Raw genomic sequence first — 19681 nt, forward strand, 5'->3', positions numbered from 1 at the left:
GTGCAATATTTTCAGTGTAAGACTTTATCATGCACATAACTATACATTTCTTATGTTTACTTTATCATATTCTTGTTTATTCTATTCACGAATAAAGTGTAGGTAAATTTCACACATACAGCCTCAGCACAGTGATGATATATATTCTATTTTTAATATTTTCATATCTTAAGTACGAGTGTTGAACACTGTAGCACAATGCACATTCTATTTTTTATTTTCACTTTAATGTACATTTTATTTTATTTTATTTTTTGTATCGTATTTCTGATTCTGATTCAGAATGCAGGAAATTAAGTGGTACTCAAAATTTCCAAGGGGAGGAACCTGAACCCCCCAAACATCAATGTGTATCCCCCAAATGAAACCTACACCCTTGTAGCCACATATCAACATATACTGTATATTGTATGTCCCCGCACTGTACAGCATGCCTCTGTTTTTCCAACACCATTTACCCTTGAGCCTTAAAATAAAACAAAGAATATCTGGGGAGATTACAAAGGGAAAGAAGAAATTTCATAATAAATAAATAAACAAGTTAAAAACAGTAAACACAGAGAGAAACATTGTCATAAATACTAAATCTCTAGGAAATTGATGCCGCTCTAACTCTAACCTTCACCTGCTCTATGTCCAGACCTTATTCACCCCTGTTTATCCTCTTTTGAGGTCATGTGACTGTCACTCCTACACCCCCACCCCACACGATGCCCAGCTTGCCCGCACCATAACGGGGCAGAGAACACTCAGCCCACCTCCCCCTCCTCCAGTGCTTTCCAGTCCATTAGATTATATTTCACACCTCTACCTGTCCTCTCTCGTTACCTTCACTATAAACACTGTCTGTCAGTCAGCTGCAGGCCTGTCAGTGGATATGACACAGGTCCGACCTTCAGCTACCCTCTGTGGGCAGGGTGCCGTCTCATGACCTCCCTGTTCGGAGCCTGTAGGAGCCCTCCGGAAAATGTGTGCTTGTTGTTTTCCATGGAGGAGTCTGAGCGCTGCCATGCTATGCAGTATGAATTTAGATGTGAGGAAGAATCAGCCTTCAGAGTCTCTCTACGAGCTGTAAACCGCACATTTAAAATCATAATCTTTAGTGTGAATTTGACATGGCAAGTGTGTAAAAATTTTCTGTATATGGATTGTCTTGTTCTCCACCAAATATAACTGAGCTTTAAGGTCACCTGTCAACATCATAGACTAAACACAAAGGGTTGTTTTATGTTCATGATGCTTTTTTAAAATCTTAATGTTCAAATTGTAGGTGTTTTTTCCAGTAACAAGCCGATACTTCTGGCCTAGACTTAAAGCTGCCATAGTCAAAATTTTTAAATAAGTAATAGATATCAAATGATGGAATGTGAAAGGTGCCGCTAACAGTATCAAACACAAACTCATCTAACCGAATTCTGCAGTTGTCCTCAGCTCAACTGAGTGTTTCACCGCCTTTCCACGTATAGTTTTTCTTTCATGACCCACAACTTTACTGTTTCGTTCACTCTTACCGCTCTCGTCACCTCGTTTCTAGCAGCAGGGAGCTGTTTTTAGTGAAAAGCAAAGGTTGCTTTAGACTTTTCGTGTCCGTCATCTTGAAAGCAGGGGTCGTAAAAATTCCATCACAATCTGATATTACCCGTCATTTTCATTTTAGCTGTTGCTGGCTCATAACTGTTGTTTGCCCATCATCCTCCACTGCATCAGACCATCCTTTTCCCGTTTTTTGGGCTCCAAGGTTTCAGTAACATCAGTATTGAACACCGAACGTTCTGTGCTTTGGCTGTGGAGTGGTTGCTGAACAAGACTTCTCTATTTTTTTAGTATTTAGTACGGGTAAAATCGTACTTTATTGTAAAGCCGTAGGTAGTGTATTAATCCGCTCTCTCGCACTGTTTAACGTGAGACTGCTGCGGGAGTGTGAGCTCCACCCCGGGGACTGTTTGTGAGAGTCCACCTGTACATCCACAGTGATGAGGCTAAGTGTTAGCAGCACACAGCTAATGTACCAAACAGTTATTAACGGATTTAACGACAGATTCAAGCCTTTTCTGTGTTGTTGTAAGTTTTTTGGGATTGTTTAACGGCGCGGATTTGGCTGCTAGCCGCTGCTGCTATGAGGCAGGGCAGACACTGAACTGACCAGCCCTGTTTTTTCACTGCTTTTATCAGTGATATCACAATTATTGGGTTTTTAAAAGAAACTTCAGACGCTCAGCTGCTGAGACATTTCGCATCGGTATGTAGGTATAGCCCACCAATGTGATGGCTAAAGCAAAGAGGCAAAGAAGTAACCTCTTTGCCTAAAGTCAACTAGACAACAAGGTCATGCATGTGAGATCGAAGACAAGACTCGACAACAGCTTATTGATATGCACACACCACCAACTGGACAGGAGTGTGAATTACTTGAAGTTACCGTAGATTGCCCTTCGTGTTCTAATCTGTCAAAATGACAGACAGCCTTCAGAGTTTTCCGTCTTTTTTGTAAATGATGGAAAATATTTCGTCAACACTACTTCAGGTGAAAAGGCTCTGATAAACCCATTGCACAGTACCTGCCCAGCACCAAACTGCAGACAGACAAAGTTAGTGATTAGCCAGTGAACAAAGAGAAGCATTTAGCATCTGCAGGGCCAGATATTTACCACAGGGGTTGGTGGAGACCAAACTAGAGCTAAAAGTCAAGTGAATAGTGGATGTATCATTGTCAAATTTCCCATGATATGACTCCAAAAGAATGCTAATGCTCTACACCTTTTGGATGTGTAAATCGCAACTACCTGCCTACAGGATCATTATCTCAACTTTCAGAGGCCAAAAAAAATCGGTAAATGTAGGTTTATCAGTGTTTCTTTCAATCGAGAGATTCAGTTACCTGATTTAGGAAGCTGTTACTGTAAACAAGGAATAAAGGAAAACCTCATCCACAACATGAGAATTTGTAAATTAGTTATTAGTCATGCCATGTTACCTTGAATTGTTTTTCTCACATTCCTTCATGGTAAATGGCAAACATGTTAATTTACTGATTTATTTGGAACCATGTTTCACACCAGCAAAACTATATCAAAACAACTGATTACAAACTCTCACACAACTTGTTCAGTATAATCCAAGTCTCATTTATCCAGTCGTATGTTCGGAAGTTCCTAAACACATGCATTTTTACTTAAAAACCTTATTATTGGAGTCTGGCTGTGAAGAGAGCATACATAAGTTACTTTCAGTTCAGTTTAAAACTTAAGGTTTTAGCAAAACTGCATGTGTTAGAGAAGTACAAAGCATAAGACTGGATAATGAGACTTGGATTATACTGAACAAGTTTGTAAACTGATGTTTTGATATAGTTTTGCTGTTGTTTAGCCATTTTCTGTGAAGGCATGTGAGGAAAACGAAGTTTCCATAACAAATTCCAGGCAACACAGCATGACTAATTGTTTTACAAATGGTCATTTTGAGGGTGAAGTATTCCTTTAAGGCTAATCTCTTCCTCAAAACAAGCAGCAGTTCAACTTTTGGTTTAACAGCCTCTTTTGTTTTTATGAATCCTTCAATGTTTTAGTTGCTAAAATGTCAAAATAACGACAATTGCCCATCATAAATGACCAAGGCCTTCATAATGCTTGTATCGTACCAACATCAGTTTGTTACGCTCATTCTTGAAGAGAGCAATTTTTTTTCTTTAAAAAAATTTAAGCTAATTTACCTGATTTCATTTTTTAATTGTCATCATATTTTGTGTCTACCAACTATATGATTCACTGTCTTGAGCTAAGATACTGTATGGGGTCTCAAAAATGAATATTTGGTATTTAACGTTAGTATAAAAGAATACAGTAATATAAAAAATTCACTCCACAGTCAGAGCTCTTAGGCAGCTTTCTTATCTCCACTCACAGGCACCATTGTAGGCTTTTTATTGTTCAGTATATGGACCCAGTGGAGGTTTAGATTGATACTAAGTGGTTTGCAGAGAGGGCATGGCAATACTAATGAGACCTGCCCTGCAGCTTGGCCAGTAAGTACTGATGGGACTCACCACAGAGCTCCATCTTATAATGTGGATGAGGTTCACCTTGAAGCAAGGTTAGACGGAGCTGATGAGCCCCAACACCCAGTTTTATCCTTAAAAGCCTGAGGGATGGATGAGGCTGCCTCGCCTCTGGGGAGAGGTTACTGGAATAGGACCGCCCTTTATTACATACTGTATGTCTTTGTCTTCATACACACTTACTGTAAATTACTTCATATGGAACATCCATCAATCTTCCTCCATTCTCCACTCTTTATTTCTACATTCTCTTTTCCCTTAAAACATGCTGTACTTTGCATTTGTTTGAGTCAGTGTCTGGGACCAGCACCCTGCAGGGATGTGAGTTAGAGATGCATGGTTTATTGATCTAAAAGTTAGCTTTAGACGTCAGTGTTCTGTACTGACTACCTGCCCTGTTTGCAGACAGAGTCGTGAGGAACCAAAGCTTAAAAATTAATGCATGACCTTGACTTTGAGAGATGTGGGTATTTCCCATATTGTAGTTTGACTTCTGCTGCCTCTGCCTACCCTGGTCTGTGGATAGAAGAGGTGTGCACTGATTTGCAAAGCACTCTGAGACAAAGTGGTGATTATTGGCTTCATAGATCAAACTTAAAATTGACATGATAAAGTATTGGAGTGAGTGCTGCCGTACAAATCTCATGAACATGAAACCCTTAAGAAGAATAAATGCTAATAAAACACTAAAGTTGTGTCCCTACTCCACATGACGTACTAATCTGAAGCAAGTTGTTTTAGGGAAACGGCCACAAAACATCACATCTTTTCATAATGATGAGGAAAACAAAGCATTTGTTTCCCATGTTTTTGTGTCTAAGGGTGTTTTCACATGCAGTCCTTTTAAAAAAAAAAACTGAACTCAGTCCTCTTAAAGAGCACCAAAACACCCCTTTTCCACCAAACACTTTCAATAGGGCACCTTTAGAACCAAAGTAACCCTAGCGTTTCCACTGCAAACAATACTCTTAAATGCGTGTGGGGGGGGGGTTGTTACTCATGGCTCTCACGGCTCTGTCCAGCACTCACTGTATTTCCTCATTATCGGTGACACAGATGGAAGTCTGCACCTCGTTTATCGTCCACAGAACGAGGTTTTAAGCCTAAATGTTCAGAACAAAATAAAACAGGCAGCAGTGAGTCTCTCTCCATGGGATGTTTAAAAGAGTTTGTGCATTTAGTCCTTCCCAGGCAAGCTCAGGGGTTTAGTGTTGCTGGAAACCACACAAGGCTCCACAACGCTTTTTTTTCTCTCAGTGAAGATTAGAATATACACAGTTCACATAAACTGGTCAAAATTAATATATATAAATGCTTGAAGGTTCACTTATTACTAAAAGTGTATGTCATATAAAAACTAAAGTGATGGTCAAAGTTGTTAGAGTGAAATTTAAGGTGTGCTGATGGATTCATCCTTGGGGCGGCAGTGGCTCAGTCCATAGGGACTTGGGTTGGGAACCGGAGGGTCACCTGTTGAGTCCCCGTCCGGACCAAATGTGGAGTGTGAACTGGTGGCTGGAGAGGTGCCAGTTCACCTCCTGGGCACTGCCGAGGTGCCCCTGACCAAGGCAGCCCCCTCACTCTGACATCTCTCCACTTTGTGCATGTATAGGTCCTGTTTGTGCATGTGTGTGTCTTTCGAACCTGTGTGACAGCAAGAGTGAAGAAATTGAATTTCCCTCCAGGGGGATATAGGGATATATATATATATATATATATATATATATATATGTATATATATAAAACAACACATTGTCAACTTGAGCATTGAGTTAACGTTCCACCTTAAAAGTCGCCGGCAGTCGGCCCAGTGAATTAAGTTATTTTTTCTCCGACTGCAGCTGCTGCAAGAGGCCCCAAAACATCATTTCATTTTATAGTTACAGTAAATAAAACTCCCCACAGTATGAGCAGTGGTTACATGACCTTCAAAACCAGCCACAACTCAGCCCTGAGCAGAGTGACCATCTACTATTGACCAATCAACAGACTGCAGTGTTCACAGCTCCACCTTTTAGTACTAGCTCTGTGTGCTAGGTACCCCAACAGAGGGGGGACCAAAAATGGGGATGGTACAGAATGGTTCTATTGGTACCATCCACAACTTTTCACAGTGGAAACAGAAAAAAAAAATCGAACTGAACTGAACCGTACCAGACTGCTTGATGAAAATGGGGCTAAAGTGGACCAACGGAAAAGAGACTCAGTTGTTTTTGTGTTCACATTGTCAATTCATTTAAAAGAGGACTTTCTGGTCAACTTCAGCTCTAATGGGACCTCAATCCTCTTTCTGTTCACACTATAGCCTGCATATGTAATATACATTTATCTAGTTTTGTTTTTACTTAAGTGTGCCACAGCAGTGTGGTTATCAAGCCCCTCGCTTTTGGATGAACTTAAAATTGGAGGAAAACCTGACGTGTCTGTGCTGTAGACTGGTCTTGTTTGATATTCTACATTCCACATCTGGAGACATGCAGTGTTTTCCGGAGGTGGCATCCCAAGGTGGTTTGAGGTGCGGATCACTGGTACGCTTTGCCTTAGAGGGGTCTGAGATTTCTTGGAGTGTTCACGTATGCGCACTTAGAGGGCTGACAAGGACCAAGTGTGAAAATACCCTAAGTGACTAATGGAAACAATTGGTCCAGTAATGAGCGAGGCTGCAACATAACGTTAACCACTCAGGGCGGTTTCACACTGTCAATTTACATCCACTAAAAGTACTTGTTTTGCAACTGACAGGCTCAGATTGTTGTTCCAAATGTCTGACAACAGTATGTAATGGATCCTACAGAGATAGACCTTTTTGTTAAAGAGTAAGATTCTGTTTGTTCAACCAGAAACAGGTCTGAAATTAACATCGCCCCACTGACCAAACTTCATTTAAGTAACCAATAATTTTATCACTGTAAACCACGATTCATTTCAAGTCAACAGAAACAAAATAAAACTACAAAACATGTCTTGGTTCGTCTCTCCGCTGTTTAAACAACCATAGAGTCTGGTGAATTTGGCGATGGCAATTTCGGGTCTGTTTCTGGTTAAACAAAGACGATCTGACATTAAGTTTGTTTTATCCAACCAAATGGCGTTAGATTGTTTAGCCTATGGTAAAAAAGTTCCTCCAAGGACATGACACCTCGTTGATATTCGCATGTGAGTTTAAAAACCTGGCTTTCGCAGCATTTCAGGCAGTTTTTATCGCTGCTTAAATCAGTATCTCAGTAAATGACAGTAAATGAAATCAAATGTAAACCTCAGTCCTTTTTCCCTCCCAACTCCTCGTCCCTCCGTCCCTCCCTCAGCCCGTCCATCTGGCCCAGAGCAGCTTTTTGGTGGAGGCCTTTGGCACATCCTTCATCCTTGACCTGGAACTCAATCAGTAAGTCACCACAGGCCTGCGAAGCATTCACACACCCGCACCACAGAGGCACAAAACAATGTTTAATGCTTTGTTTACAGCAGTCACTGACACAACCGTACTCGCAGGCACATCTTTCTTCATCGTTCTCTCCTGCCCACCTACAGCATTGTACTGTATGTCCTGTGTGTTGGTATTGTACGGACTGGCTGCAGGCTAAATGTATACCTCCCCTCCCCCTCTTCTCACTCAGCACATACTGCTCTAATGGACTGCATTTATGTTATACCAGTCACTGGCTCTCTGAGCACTTAGACTAAATGAATCTTCACACGTTTGGTTTACTTATAAATCAGCCGTTTGTTGATCTAAATTCAAATCGTAATGTTTGATGCAGAATATGATTCTGTTAAACAGCACTCCAGAATAATGACCCATAAAGGCTGCTAATAGTCACACAGTGCTGCAGTTTTGCTTTTTCAAACAATGATTGAATTCATACTACTTGATGATTATTGTTCTTCATCCTCTTCTCTGCAGCAACCTGCTGTCTACAGACTACGTGGAGCGTCACTACGACGAGAAGGGGCAGCTGTTACAGAATTTGGTAAGACTATCTCACAGAAACTATTTGACATTTTGGGAATACGTGGGATGCGTTTCTTGCCAAGAGTTAGAGTAAAAGATCAATACCACTCTTATGTCTGTACAGTATATATGATGTTGAAGATAGCAACAGCTTAATTTAGCTTAGCATAAGGACTGGATACAGGAGAAATGAGCGAGACTGGCTTTGTCCAAAGGTAATAAATTCTACCTAAAACCACCTTTTACACCACATTTAATCATTTCGTACCTTTGGACAGAGCCAGGCTAACTGTTTCCAGTGTGTATGCTAAGTTAAGCTTACCAACTGCTGGCTCATAGGTGCATTTTGAGTTTTGGGGTTCACAAAAAAAAAAAATCTAGAAGAAATATAACATGTACAACAGAGGCTTGGTTTATAGGAAAATTGATAACCAGGATACCAGCAGGTGCATTTTCATATCCTGACTAATATGTCCAAGGGGTTGATTAAATATTAAGAGAATTACTATAGCAACAGAAATCGCAAAACCCGACACTGAACCAGATACAGATCCCAACTATTAGCTTCAGAGCTCGACATTAACGCTTGTAGAGGGCAAATAAACTCTGTATTTTGGCAAATGGAATACCTCACACAGTTGTCCGCAAAATAAATGTGTTGTCTGACTTTAATGTTACGTTGTTTAAAAACAAACTGCGTACCGAGCTGCTTTCATTTGTCTAACCACCAAGAAAAACCGTAAATCTGACAGACTAGACACTATTAAAGTTATGTAGGGGTTAATGATGTCAAATACAACATAACATTACCAACCTTAAATGTCTCTGTACCTGCTATTTTTTTGCTTAGCGGATTACATTAGCAGTTGTGTGGTCCCAACGAAGGCTCTGCTTTGAAAGTATCCTTTTCAGAAATTTTAATATCCAGCCATGAACTGATGTGTCCTTTTGGAGACATTTTGAAATCTATCCATAATAATAATCCTGACACTGTCTTTTGTGATCATTTATCCATTTTCATGTGTTAACAGTTATTATTGTTGTTAGCCGTCCCCTAACCATCCATGGTGCTTTGGGTTGAGTATGTCGACTAATCAGAGTTGTGTTTCTGACTGTGTGAACGATGTTTAAGTTAGAATCCTCCAAGCAATTAAATTGTTACCTGTTAATTGCATGTTTTTTAATGTTAATAAATTGCAGTAACTGTCAACATCCCTGTATCCTTTACGAGTAGTCACAGGGATGCACCGATTATGAAATTCTAGGCTGATACCGATGGTTTGGGTTTTGTTTAGTTTCTTTGTTTGTTTATTGTCAGTTCTCTCTCTTATATATATTTTTTATTGCTGTGAAACATTAACAAATTTCTCCTTCAAACAATGTATTAATTCAAGTCTCTTACCGAACGCTACATTTTACAAGATTGCATTTGAACACATCATGAGAACTTACATTTACTTCCGGCCAATACAAATTTTTACTGAAGAGAGCATGAACGCATCATGATTTAACTCAACACAACCTCAGTCAGCAATCTGTTACGCTAACATTAACTAGCCCCACAATGTAGCTTTATCAGGGAAACATTAGTCTTTCAACCGCGTCCTTTTGTCCCGATGGCGCCAAGGGGAAGATCTTTGTTAACACTAAATGCAATTTTTATTGTCTCAGTCATGACAGGATGCTGTTAGTCTGGAGCCCTGCTTTTTAGTCTGTGCAAAATTGATGTGTCACAGTGGAGAGTAATCAGCCACTGCCATCGGTGAAAGCCAACTTATTTGCTGGTAGGCTGATGGCAGTCAAAAAAAGTGAATGTGACTGGCCAAGACGTGCAGCCGATAAATTGTTGCATCCCTTATTAGTTCTGTATTATAGAAAATAAAGGTAACATTGAAATCCCTACGTGCACTTTTGGCTACGGCCCCCAGGGTTCAGTGAGCCCCCTGAACCTATGCAAACTGTGCCTGTGTGCTGGCTGTAGCGTCATATCTACTGTACAAACATGAGTGGTTTCAGTTTTCTCATCAAACTTTTGTTTCCCAAAATGTCAAAGTAAGCCTTTAACAAACTCTTGACAAATGTTTGCATTCTCATTTCTATCTGAATTCAAAAGCAGTCACAGAGACGGTTTTTCATCACAGCCAATTTGATAGAAATTGATTTTGTGCCAATGCGTGTAACACTGTATCTTTTGTGTCCAGTGTGTAGTGTTTCCAATGGGTGTATCCCCCTGAGTGAAAGTGAAGAGAATCAATAGCCAGTTGCAGAAACATGTGTTTATCTTGGCCTTCAGGGGGACATTCCTAGAAATGACAAATGTTTTTAAGTGTATAAATGCTAGTGTTAAAGGCTGTGAAGATGTTTCGCTCCAGCTGACTGTTGGCTCATGTGCTTTACTGCATTATACTCTGGTTTCTTCCATCAGTCCACATGACATGCCGAATCTTTGGTGTCCAAAAACAGTAGCTGCACATGAACTGAAGATTACTTGATGTCGTCCTCTCTATCATGCATTATAAATTTTGTGCCAACCCAGTCTGAGTCTTGTTTGTTTACGCAGTCTCACAGACAGTTGATGCAGACAGTTTGACTCTCAACACCATCTGGTGGGAGAGACGATCTCTCTCTGTCTGCATCCTGCGCTTTTATTTTAGTCTCTGTCCCTCCTTCTTTCTGTCCCTATCCTCGCTGTCTCTCCCTGTCTCTCTTTCACTCTCTTTGTCTCTGCCAACGACCACCTGACCAATCAGTGCATGGTTGCCATGGGTACCAGCAGTCAGCAGCGGCAGCAGCATGGCTCTGTTTTGTCATGTTGTGAGGGGAATTCAAATCATGTCCATATCCAACACCAGCAAATCTTATAGCCACCCTGTGTCCTGACCTCTGGAGCCAGATGTGTAAAATTAACTTAGACTTAGACTTGCTTTATTGTCATTCAGCAAATACACCATCGGTGCACATATTAAATGAGATTTCATTACTTTGGCTCCTGAGTAGACGCATAAATTATGTAACATACAATAAAATAAATTATAAAACACTGGTATGACTTAAAATAAGTTAAAATTTCAAATAATTGAAATTAAAATTACAGTGCATCACAGTACAATGTGAGAATAAAGTGACCTAGTGATATGATATTGCACTATCAGAAGTAGCAGCATGTTATAGTCCAGTGAGGATCCCATGGAGGGTGGGCGGTGGGGGGTGTGGGGTGTGGGGGGGCTGTTACAGTCCATAGATGAGTGTTTATTTATTGTATGTGAGTGTTCAATAGTCTTACAGCCAGGGGAAAGAAACTGTCTCTGAATCTGGACGTCCTGCTACAGATGCTGCAGAACCTCCTGCCAGAGGTCAGCATGGAGAACAGTCCATGGTGGGGGTGGGTAGGGTCAGAGGAGATGCGTTGGGCTCTGGTCAGGCAGCGCTTATGCCCAATGTCCCGGATAGAGGGGAGCGGGAACCCGATGATTTTCTCCGCTGTCCTCACCACTCTCTGCAGAGACTTCCAGTCAGAGGCCTTACAAGCCCCAAACCAGACAGAGATGCAGCTGGCCAGCAGACTCTCGATGGTGCCTCTATAGAACTCTCTATAAAACAACTATTGGTCGACTATCGGGTTAAAATCCAACAAATGAAGGGATATGGTGTGTGCAGAGGGAGCAAAGAGACGGATTTCATCATCTCTCCATCTATATAATATAAAACAATAATCACAGTATTGAAGATATATTTAGATTAAGTAAGTGCTAAATAATAAAACATACATTATGTTGATATAAAGAGCCCCATAAAATATAAGATGTTTGGAGGCTCAGCCCCGGGGCAATTTATCATTCACAAGAAAGATCACTGAAGTTTTTAGAGCCTGATGGATAACTGCCAAATGTTGTACAGTAGTTTGGTACAGTATCTCTAATAAATAGTATGTCCACCAGTGAGCACGGACAAGTTTATTTTTCAATTGTAAAATGGCCCACTCTGTATGCATCTCTTCAAATTTCCTTCAAATTTCCTTCAAATTTCTCAATTTGGGATGTTAACGGTTAACTGCTGAGAATAATGTTGACCAGTAATGCATTTCAGTCTAAGTTAATTTTGCTATTCTTCAGTTTACTGTACTACACATAAACCAAATTTGGTAGGAGGCAGAAAGCTGGGTTGCCGCATTAATATTTGTTAACATAATGCCTTCAGCCCATCCTCTGGTCTCTACTGGTTAAGGCAGATTTATACTTGCGTATCAGCTCTATGCAGAGCCTACAATGTAGTCTAGGCACGTGGCATTTATAACGTGCGGTGGTGTGTCTTTGTCACTCTACAGTCACACCTCCAGAAACACTAGTCGGCGGTGGAGGATTCTGTGAGGTGCTGTGAAGTATGGTTGATTCAAAACACACCCAAAACACACATTAAACATGGCTTAATAGAGACAATTTCAAACATAAGTACACAAATTAGCTTCATTATAACTCACAGCATTCACAGACAAACACATGGCTCTTGCTGGACACATTTTCCCCACAAATACAACATGCTAATGTTATTAGCACAAGCCTATGGCATTTTACATTGTATAAATTAGCCTAGCGACCTCCTCTTCTTCTCATATTGACACAGAGCAAAAGGATAAATCCTGTCGTAGCTAGCTTTGGCCGATCTGCACTGTGCACCAACTGGGTCTGACGGGAGCTAGTTAGGGGCACCACTCATTTGGCGATTACCACTAGTAATGCCATCCCGACCCAACAGCATTGCTGTGGAAAGATTGTGCCCACCCTCCAGTCTCCCCCCCAGGTCGTCCTGGTGGGTAAGTGGTTTAATTTTGAGCCATAAAACCCCTTTAGCATTGTTAACTGTTAGCTCTGCTAGTACCATCTGCAGTGTCAGCATGGCTCGTGGTGCTAACTTCGTAAACAGTGCTAAAGGGGTTTTTGGCTCAAAATGAAGCCACCTATTCTCCAGGGCTACCTGGGTAGAGACTGAAAGGTGGCCACCATGTATTTGCAGCAATGTCATCCTGCCTCCGGGACAGTGTTACCACCAGCAATAACAATTGAGTGTTGCTGCTTTAAAGATACGAATGGATGTGTTTGACTAATCATCTCTGTAAGTTAGAAATAACAGTAGCTCAAGAATTGATCCTTGGGGAACACCATAAGGTACTGGGTGAGGATGGCAGCCCATTAATCTAACAGATAGTTCTGTGTTGGGAAGATACATTTTCAACCATAAATACAATTTATTTACTCAATATTCTTTTCCTTGTTTGCTGTGAGGGTCCAAAGACACAGGGTGTTTTATGTTGTAAATCCCCCTGAGGGGTACTGTGATGAGATGGGTTTGCCTTTTTGGGTGTATATATAGAACACCGCACCATTATTGATTTAATGTAATTTCGTCTTCGAACACGGGCATATTTTCTAGGTGGCAATTGGGCCCCTCCACCCCACGGGCCCCAGTGCAACTGCACTACCTGCACTGTCTATATTTACGCCCTTGCCCCTGAGGCAAATTGTGATTTGTGATGCTGGGCTGCTATATACAGAAAATTCAACTGAATATAAACGACTCATTCTAAGGTAAACTGGGCTATATAAATAAAATGACAGGGAATCAAATATAAACAGCTTGTTCTCAGATTACTAAAATGCAAAGAGTCTTAGTTTCAAGTGATAAGCATTAAAGGAAAAATACTTGTTATATTATATTCAGTTTCTGCCAAAATATTCCCAGAAATCTTAAACACTGGACCTTTAATGTCAAATGCTGTCGACATTTTTTCTATCAGGTGACGCAAAGCCACGTAATTACAACAGTCTCTACGGAAACCATAAACATTTTTATAAATATAGGGATAGAAATTTAGATAAATATGAAAGGATTTATATGGGTCTATAGTTAGTAATATCAGTAGAGGGGAAATGTTTTGTCAGGGTTTCTTAAGTAATTATTTTCTCTAAAGGTCTATTTATTAGTATCCCATTGTTGGGATAAATGGTTGTGTCTGATTGCTTTGGATGTTGCTTTTCATATGTCAATACTGTAGACATGCAAACACTCACATGTAGCGCTGGAGAAATTACCCAATTGAAATGCACAAATTGCTGATATGGACATTTCATTTTCTGCATGCTGGACTGAGAGCCCAGTGAATGCTACCCCTTCCCCTCCACCGCCATCTCCATCTTGATTTATTTGGTTTTATTGACGTGCCAATAAATTCCTTCTGCCTTTGTGTGTCACTTTTTTATTGGTCCCTGTGGATCTATGCTATTGCATTGAGCTGGTGACCGTCTCGTTCAGATTGAATCTCAATGACACACGACTAAAAGAAGAATTGAATTAGGGACGAGGATGGGCTGGAATTGATGGGAGCCATTTTTATATATTTGTCAGATTCATGCTGAATTTTTTGCTGCTTTATTTTCTGAAATTCCAAAATCTGTTTTGAGTGCTGTTGGAGCAAAAGCACCAACAAATGCCTTCATTTCATGATTGGGTTGAAAACATATAAGATGTCAATACTGTAATTGACAAAATACAGAGATTCTCATCAAAATATTCATAAACTAATAAGCTGATAAATGTTTACCGCCCTCTAACAGCTTGCAGTGTTGCGTATTAGTTATTAATCTCAGTCCCTGGGCAATGATGATAACTTCGGTTTAATCAAACACAATCAGAGGGATGAGTTGTTTCACCGTTCTCATTAATTTAAATCTCTTCATGTGTTCACTTAATAGTTTTGCATCCCTGTTTATGGCTGTATGCTCTCTGAAAAATGAACACAGAAGATGTCTAATATTCCTAACCAATGATTTTGTTCCATCTGGTCTTACTTTCACTTTACATTAGCTCCTCGTGTTTCATTACCTTTCCTCTGCTCCTCTCTCAGCTCAACAATGCTGAGTCAGAGTCCAGACATCAAGCAAACTCCAGCTTTTCTAATGCAGTTAGTTTCCAGTGTCACATTTAATCCTCGTCTCTCCAGGATGTAATTGTTAAGTTGCCTCTATTTGTGTAGAAATATAAATATCTATTTGTGTAGAAATATAAATATGCCTCCATTTGTGTAGAAATATAAATATGTAGACATTATTTGAAGTGCACACATCTGGTCTGAAAAGCGCACTCACTATCAGTGTGTGTCTGCTGTGTCAGGCAATTTGATTTCCTCCATTTAGCCTCGTAATCCTACCTTTTATTTATTTATTATCTGACCCTGGACTAAGTGCTGTGGGCTGTCTCACTATTCGGCATGAATGATTAAAATCCTGTTCTTCCTCAGCAGATGAACTAGCACTGAATCTAAATAAGCTCTATGAAAATTGCAATTGTTTTGTGTTTTTGTACTTAGAATCATCAGTGGTGATTCACTTTAATTTGGGCAGCACTTTTGTCAGCTCCAGTTCTTTTTAAACATGCTATATAAAAAAAAATATCACGGTTTGTATCTGGTGGAATGTGACTAAGCACATTTAAGTAAGTAAATAAAATATATTTATATAGGGCTTTTCACAGACATAGGTCACAAAGTGCTTCACAAGGGGAATATACAACAACAAAGAAATCATAAAGACAAAGTGACTGAGTGAGCCATGTAACAAAAAGGTCTCAGCTAGCAAAACTATTTGCACAGAAGAAAAAAAGAATTCACACTACACAACAACAATACACAAAATTTGATAAAGTACAGCTCTGGTGCAAGTTACCCAAAACACAGGTGTGTCTTTCACTGACGTTTAAAAGAAACCACAGAGTTAGCATAGGGAGCAGGCGGAGCATTCCAAAATTTAGGTGCTAAGGCCGCAAAAGCTCGATCACCACGTGTCTGTACTATGCTAAAGAACAAATTTGAGGTACTTTGATTTTACTTGAGTCTTTTCCTCTCATGTCACTTAATACACATACTCCACTACATCTCAGAGGGAAATGTATAGTATTTCTACATTCATCTGACATCTTAAATTATTTCACGTATTAGCATTTTTGGACACAAAACATACAAATAGCTTCTAAAATATGTTTTGTTTATAGAAAACTAACCAACAGTATATACAAGTGCAGCTGAAATGATTAATCAAGTAATCAGTTAGTTACTGACAGAACATTAATTGGCAACTAATAGTTTTATATGCAGTTAACCAAGGAAATGTATACTTCAGCTTCACACATTTATTTGTATTATTTAAATCTATTTTAATAAGTTTTAGTTAAGTTCATTTTTTTATTTTTCTGCATTGAGAATTTTTACTTTAATACTTCAAGTGCATTTTCCTGATCGTACCTACATACTTTTACTGAAGAACTTTTACTTGTAACCAAGTATTTTTTTACAGTATGGTAATAGTACTTTTACCTAAAGGAACAGTGTCTAAGATTTAGGGAAACTTATTGGGATCTAGCGGTGAGGATTGTTGATTGCAACCAGCTGAAACTTCTCCCGGTTAGAATTCCTTCAGTGTTCTTTGTTCAGGAGGTTTATACCACCCCAGGTAGCCAAAATGACCCAACTCAGCATCAGCCCAAACTCGGCGTGCAGGAAGAAATAAGTCAGGCCATGTCCAGTTACCGAACTCGGCTGACAATTGGACCAAGTAAACTGGCCTGATTCTGGCAGCCGTGTCTCAGCCGGGATGTCTACAACGCCCAATCAGGCCCAGATTAGGCAACCATCGACAGGCCAGACAGAGCACATTTTGGTGCTAGCTAGCCCACATCTGTAACAGCTAAATGTGGGCCAGATTTGGCAAACGTTAATGGGCCAAAGCTGACTCACATTTGGCACCACGGAGCCAGGACACAGCTGAGTCAGCTGACACTCTGCCATAAATGGGCCAAGTCCAATGGGTACTTGGGAGGAGCTAAATTAGACGGCAGAGGATCAGCAGAGGTCTCTTCCACTCCAAAACAAATGGACCCAGTGATTAAAACCAGTAAAAACACTGAAAAAAACATTTTCACGTTCAGTTTTTACCACACTTTTCGTCTTGTCACAGATGCACTGCTTACTACGGTGGCTGACGTGAAATGGCGAATGGCCCCATTTAGAGCCAGTGTTTGGTTTGGTCCATCTTGTAAGGCAACGAAAACGCCACAATTCTTATTATCAGGTGATTATACACAACGGAAAATATACTTAAAGTATTATATTCCAGAGACATCGCTTGTGATCTCTACCTCTCGAAGGTTTAAAAGCAGAGGATGTGATAAATTTCCGACCCAACTACCAATGACGAACTATGATGTTGATGCAACAACATTTGGAAGCTTGTATCTGTTTTGATTTCATCCTCTAAGAACGAGCCAGACTCTTACATTCACCAGTCTGTAAGTTGAAGCCTCATCCCTCAGTTTCATCACGTGGAGCTGGTGGAAAAGCAATTACAGCCTTTTAAGGTTTTTAATTTTTAACAGCTTCCTTAGTGTAATCAGATCAGTGTAAAACACCAAAACAGACTGAATGTATTAACACCCCCTCCCCTGAATTTCATCAAAAGCAAGCCAGCACTGTGTCCTCTGAGATCTGAGGCATCATGTTTGACAGACAGACATGCACAGCTTCATCTAAAGCTCCCCCACGCTGGACTCCCACCTGCTGAGGGATAAAAAGCCTCTGATTTTATCTTGAACGAGATCCCAGCTGAAATGTTTGAATTATCCTCCCTGTGAACCCAGTATAGTCGCTTATTTTACATCCAATGATGAAGCCACTTAATGCATAGATAGAGGTGAAGTCTTATTTGTATTGGGTGGTATATCTTTTGCAAGTTCGTACTTGATTTAACAGGATGTCCGAGAGATTTCTCAGGTTTGAGTTGCAGCTCGGAGTAAAGGTTGACCAAGCATAAAGAACAGCGGCTCCAAGTTGCCTCTTTTCTTTTTGGTCCATCAGCCGTGCCAGACAACAGCAGGCTCAGGTGGCAGACATGACTTATTGGGGTTCATTACAAACACCTGAAACTGACCCTGTCTTACACACACACACACACACACACACACACACACACACACACACACACTCTTCATAGCTACAAACAAAGACGTGACTGTAATCTCCATCCACTTAGATTATAAGAAACTCCTCTCCTGACTGTACACCTGTCTGCCAAGTTTCCTCTCTTCTCAGCAACTTCTGTTAGCTCACACATTTAAACATGCACGTGTTTCTTGAGTGACAGCCTCAAGTCTCCTCTCTCCGATTGTCGTTATCTGATCGTTCCTGTACTGTGAGAGGCAGCGCGGAAACACTATATTCAAAACATGATCATCCAGTCATAGCCTCTCAGGAGATTATGAATAATCAGGTGAAGGTATCTGAAGGCCGCGTGTACTGTTAATACTTTACAGGTGTCCTGTGGCACACACGCCGATAAAGTTTGTCATGTTATCCTGTATTAAAGGGCCATTCCACAGATTTACATGTCAAAGACAAAATTAACCAGTCAGCCTTAAGAAGCAGTTGGATAATGCGATTTGCTAATTAGCAAATTTGCTGTGTGGTGTGAGGAAATTTGTTGTGTGTTTCAGCCTTTAGCCTTGGTCAGTAAAGGAAATGGATGATAGTTAGGCTTAAGGTAACAGTCGCGTGAGCAGAAGGCCTAAAAGAGGCCTCGAGGTCAGAATACTTGATCTTACTAGGCCAGTTCTGTTGCCATAGCTCCCAAGGTTAAGGGGAAGGGAGATTGCCCTATGCACCAGCGGCAGGGAAAGTGAAATATTAGCAATGTAGCTAACATAGCTAACACACACACACACACACACACACACACACACACACACACACACACTCCTCTATGGAGTATCCAGTAGCTATTATAGCCTGAATATCAAGATTATAATTAACTGGAGACAAAACTTTATTTTCCACTACAGCATCCTCTGAACGACAGAACTGTAACTAATATGGAACTTTGTCAGTAGTTGTTGCTTCTAGCAACAGAACTGTAATGTGTAACTTTGTCAGTAGTGGTTGCTACGAGCAACAGAACTGTAACTAATATGTAACTTTGTCAGTAGTGGTTGCTACGAGCAACAGAACTGTAACTAATATAACTATAACTATAACTGTAACTAGTATAGAACTTTTTTAGTAGTGGTTGCTACTGGCAACATTATGTTCAACTGAGACCAGCTGATAGTGACAGAATATTTACAACAAACCAATACATTAGCATCCGTAAGAACACATTATGGTCAGGTTTTTGTATAAGTGAGAGGCACAGTCATTCTGTGAGCTACAGTGTCAGGTCAATACACACTCTGTAATCATTAGATGGGTTATTTTCCGACTGTGATATTTTTTTTTGTGTGTTGCAGAAAAGTGGTTTGTTGCCAGATTCACTCATTAGGTCCAAACTGCGAGGTCTCATACTCATAAGTCGAGGTCAGTGACTGCATAGAACTGCCGTTCTTATTAAAACTGACGTTTGAAGAAGAAACCTACATGTTTACTCGCGCTTTACATTGAAACCAGACCCACTCCCATTTGACCCCTGTCCTTCCGCACTTTAATTGCTTCCTCCATCACTCAAACACACACACATTGTACACACGCAGCTTTCCCTATGTTGAAACTCAACTCAGCTGCAGCTTCTGTAGGTGTAGGTTTTCCCGGACACTGAGTTGTACAGTAGTCACTGATATCCTTCAGTCAACCCACCAGGTCGGCTGTA

General features: G+C 40.4%; 1 protein-coding gene across 6 annotated transcripts in view; it reads left to right on the top strand.

Moving 5' to 3' along the window:
• adam11 (ADAM metallopeptidase domain 11) overlaps nt 1–19681 on the top strand; it is a 45487-nt gene that overhangs the window by 2078 nt on the left and 23728 nt on the right. For all 6 annotated transcript variants that reach the window (XM_049563666.1, XM_049563664.1, XM_049563668.1 and 3 more), the window contains exons 3-4: nt 7360–7436; nt 7956–8022. In XM_049563666.1, the coding sequence (XP_049419623.1) occupies nt 7360–7436; nt 7956–8022 (144 nt within the window). The remainder of the gene's footprint in view (nt 1–7359; nt 7437–7955; nt 8023–19681) is intronic.

This window comes from Epinephelus fuscoguttatus, linkage group LG20 (assembly GCF_011397635.1).
Source record: "Epinephelus fuscoguttatus linkage group LG20, E.fuscoguttatus.final_Chr_v1".
In the NCBI taxonomy this organism is placed as follows: domain Eukaryota; kingdom Metazoa; phylum Chordata; class Actinopteri; order Perciformes; family Serranidae; genus Epinephelus; species Epinephelus fuscoguttatus.